The 4,054-nt window shown below is 40.5% G+C and overlaps 1 protein-coding gene across 1 annotated transcript; it reads right to left on the bottom strand.

The window, feature by feature from the left end:
• Nucleotides 1-477: 477 nt before the first annotated feature.
• Nucleotides 478-2,358, bottom strand: LOC140233665 (uncharacterized). Its single transcript, XM_072313765.1, has one exon. It carries the CDS (start codon nucleotides 2,356-2,358, stop codon nucleotides 478-480), a length of 1,881 nt encoding a protein of 626 aa, XP_072169866.1.
• Nucleotides 2,359-4,054: the final 1,696 nt, after the last annotated feature.

The following is a 4,054-nucleotide window of genomic DNA, read 5'->3' as shown; positions in this document are numbered from 1 at the left end:
ACTGTACTGTTAATGCACCACGACTGCAATGTAAAAATGCAAAGTAGTATTAAAAAGAAAAATATCTATTGATATGAACGTGGTTGCTTATTGCCGTTCAAATTCATTGAGTTTAATAGCGATAGTGCAATGTAGTTGTTAATAGACTAACAAGCCGTTAATATCATTCTTCGTCACTAAAGTGTATTATTGCCTTTTCTAAGTGTTAAGTGTCTTATAGGCCTCCCCTATAGCCTACATCTCTACGGTAATATCGTATTTTACATCCCCTGATTGTTGAATCCCCTTCTTTTATTGGAATGCTCTTTCTCAAATACGTTCAAAATGTATAATGCCATTATTTATCATCCAATGTCATCACTGCAATATAATCCCAAACCACTACACCTACATAATAACATAGGATTGTGTGTGTCTGTGTGTGTGTGTGTGTGTGTGTTATTCAAAACCAACGCTAGCTGACAAATGTATTGTACCTCACACTTCCATTATTGATTTCTGAAACATGTAGAGTTTGTCGGGCGTGCAGAAAGCAATGTCGCCTGAACTTTTGAATTGCTGCAGGCAGAACCACTTTCGCTCAGGGATGTCAATACGCTGACCGTCAACGAGTGTTTCCTTGTACTTCAGGCCACTGGTGTAATGATCGATGCTAAGGAGATTTTCTTTCTTATTAAGCCAGGCTATCAAGATGGAGCCATCGCTGCAAACTGCTGGATATGCATAATAGATGTCATCCTTCGTAACACTGCTCTTAAACGTGCCGGACTCGTCGATTACTTTCACGGAGTTATCATGGGTTTGCATGACAAACTCCTTGTTGGATTTCAACGGACAGTGATGTGAAGGTTCGTAGTCTTTGCAGGGTATCTCACGCACTGCCTTCCCACCTGACTTCATGAAAACTTTAATCAGGTGAGCTTCTCTGTAGCTGACATATATGCGATCTTCACCGTCTACCGAAACATCGCACCATCCGCCCTCACTGTATGTCAAAGTGTCAAATTCTACGTCACACTTTTCACCGTTTACAGCGAAAAGGGACATGTTGTTTGACTTGTCAACAATGATGCGGCGACCATCTGATAGATACCCCATGCCTGAAATATTTATGTCCTTATGATCACTTGTCGGTGATAGCTCACCGTTGGGCGTGTAGTAATAAACCCCACCATTGCCAAATCCTACCGCAATCTGACCTGTAGGTGTTACTATCATTTGGTTCATACGACCCTTTTTATAAAGCTCTTTCTCCGCGACCTTTCTCCACTCTACCCTCTCAAGTTTGCCAAGATAAAGCTCGTTGCTAGCTGCGTTTGACTGAAATCGAATACATTTTATACGTGCCTCGAGATGACTGCCGTCAGTTAGATCTGGTTTATCTTTCCAAATCGCACACTTCAATTCGTCGAAAAGTGACTGCTGCATCGCAATTGTGTCGCCCTCTAGCGGCGCCTTTAAACTCTTGTTTACCAACTCCGAGGAACCTTTGATTCTTGCAATCTGTGTCTTAGTATCATCCAATATATCCTTGAATTTTTGCTCTGCCTGCGTCTTCTGTTCCTCAAGTTGTCGAATCAGTTTCCCCTTCCTCATCGTCAGTTTCCTCACATATTCGTCGTAAGTCTCATTGATTTCTTTCTTTTTCTCTTCGATATGTGCGATGGCGTTTGTTCTCTTCTGGCTTACATCCTTGATGAAAGTTTCTAAATCGCCTTTACAAACATTACTTTGTTCATTTAGTCCATTCATTTCTTGCAATCTGTTTTTGTTGTACTGGGCGTTACTCAAGACTTCGTGACCGTTCCGCTCGTGATCCAGCATTCGACACCTCATACACATGATCTTCAGGCAATCAAGGCAGACATCTGAACAGTACTGCTCTCCTTCGTCCTGGTCATGACTAGGACATAAAACCTTCTTTTTGATGAGCACCCTCCCCTGTTTGATGTCTTCAACGATGACAATCTGGTGGGTGGTGTTTGCCGGCCACTCATTGTGCTTCACGTAACATTTATCACACATGTAAGCCTTACAGTTTTGACAATAGGTCTTTGCGTCAGGGCGATCCGTCGAGGTACATATTGTGCATGGCTGAATGGCTCCTGCCATATCATCTACCAAAGACTGGACCTGAAGGTTAGTCTTAAGGTTTGATACATTCCTGTCTTTAACCTCCGTCTTCGTGCGGCAGAGTGGACAGGAAATATGATTGGGATTCCTGCCTGAGGCTTGGAGGAGACAGAGGCAGTCCTTGCAGAAAGTGTGACCGCATGACAAAAGTTTCGGCGTTTTCAGGAGATCGATACACAGAGGACATTGGAGACTTTTCGTCACAGCTTGTTCCAATGAAGACATTGCGAAGAATTCTGAACGAATTAAAAACAAAATATCGCCAACAAGTTGTTATGATATGCAAGCTGCAAAAATACAAAGCAGAATTTCTAAACCTGTTCCTAGATTCAGTCTAAATTCAAGGCATAACGGTGTTCAAAATGCCAAATCAGTGTAACGTTAATATAAATGACAACGACAGCATACGGTGACACGGCGTCTGCAAGGTCGTTGATGTCTACTTTCTGTATACATAAATGTTTCTATCATGATAGTCTCAGAAACTATTATGTTACCTGCAGTTTCTACTCAATGTAAAACAACGGAATGTTTGGTAGACATTGCCTCATAAAATTCCTCATCAAACGATGTTTTGTGTGCAACATAATGTTCCAGAAATGGTGAATGAAATCGTGATGTGTGTGCAATATAAGTTGCTATTGTGCAAGCAGCATCAGATTAAGACAAAGCTATAGACATCAGGCAAGAAATGAACAAGAGAGAAAGGGAATTGAATGAGAGAGAGAGAGAGAGAGTGTGTGTGTGTGTGTGTGTGTGTGTGTTTCTTATTAATCGCGAGTATTCACAGTTTTTCTTTTTCCTTTTTACTCTCCCTTCTTCCTCACCTCCACAGGAGTCCGTCTCAAGACTAAACTTCACCCATTGTTCTTTCTCTCCAACAGCTCTCTCTACAACAGTCCTTTCCAGGATCCACTTTACCCCCCCCCCCCACTTTGATCTTTCTCTTATAATCTGACTTCTACTCGGATTACCTTTTCCTTCTTTTATATCCTCCTATTATAGTTTTGACACCGTATTCCATGTAGTCCACATCACTTACCAGATTCGTGTTTCTCTCCCTTCGTTTAGTGAGAAAACTGTCAAAATTTTACATCTTCGTCACCATATTTTTATATCTTCATGATTTTCTAATTCTTCTGTTTCTCCCTTTCCTTCCTCCTTTCTGTTACATCTTCCTCCTTCCAACGGTTTCCAAACCCTTTCCACTATTATTTTTCCATGCTATCAGCATATATTTTGCCCTCCTTACATTCTCCCTGTATCGCAGCACTTTTCCACAGCCTGTCTTCTTTCTTGGCTCTTCTTTCTCAAAGCAAACCTCTTCATTTAAATATTCATACGAATCTTCACACAACACAGAAGGCAAGTATGCAGGTAAATAGCTATGCATGTATGCTCATGGTATAACAAAAAAAAAATATATATTTTGTTTGGTTTTAAAAGATAGGTAAACAAGCTTTACGCGGACAAAACTCCAAAATAAATAATCGGAGTAACTACATGAAAGATAACATGAAGTATTCACTTTACATACCTGCGAACGTGTACTCAAGTAGATAAGGAAATCACTCACTCACGGAGATTTCGGAACTGAACTCAGCATCGACAGATGTGTGCAGTAATAGTGCAAACCAAATATCAAGTAATTTGACATTCCGAGTACATTATTACAAACTTACTGAAGTGTGCCAGTGTGAACTTTGGAACTGACATTGTGCACTTAAAGGGATGGCAGTATTTATTTGAGATGAGGCTTCAGGTTTCCAACTTGTCTTGTGAGATAATTAGCAACCACTTCTGAAATATGAAAGAGCAAACAATGTTTGTCTGAAAATAAGATCCGACAATTTCTGTGTGAAAATCGCAAGTTTTAATCATCTGTCATTCTGACATAACGTTATATTGCTGACCACGTAAC

This window comes from Diadema setosum, chromosome 10, assembly GCF_964275005.1.
Source record: "Diadema setosum chromosome 10, eeDiaSeto1, whole genome shotgun sequence".
Classification (NCBI taxonomy): Eukaryota; Metazoa; Echinodermata; class Echinoidea; order Diadematoida; family Diadematidae; genus Diadema; species Diadema setosum.
The sequence above is the reverse complement of the archived record's forward strand: the minus strand, read 5'-3'. Positions and strand labels throughout refer to the sequence as shown.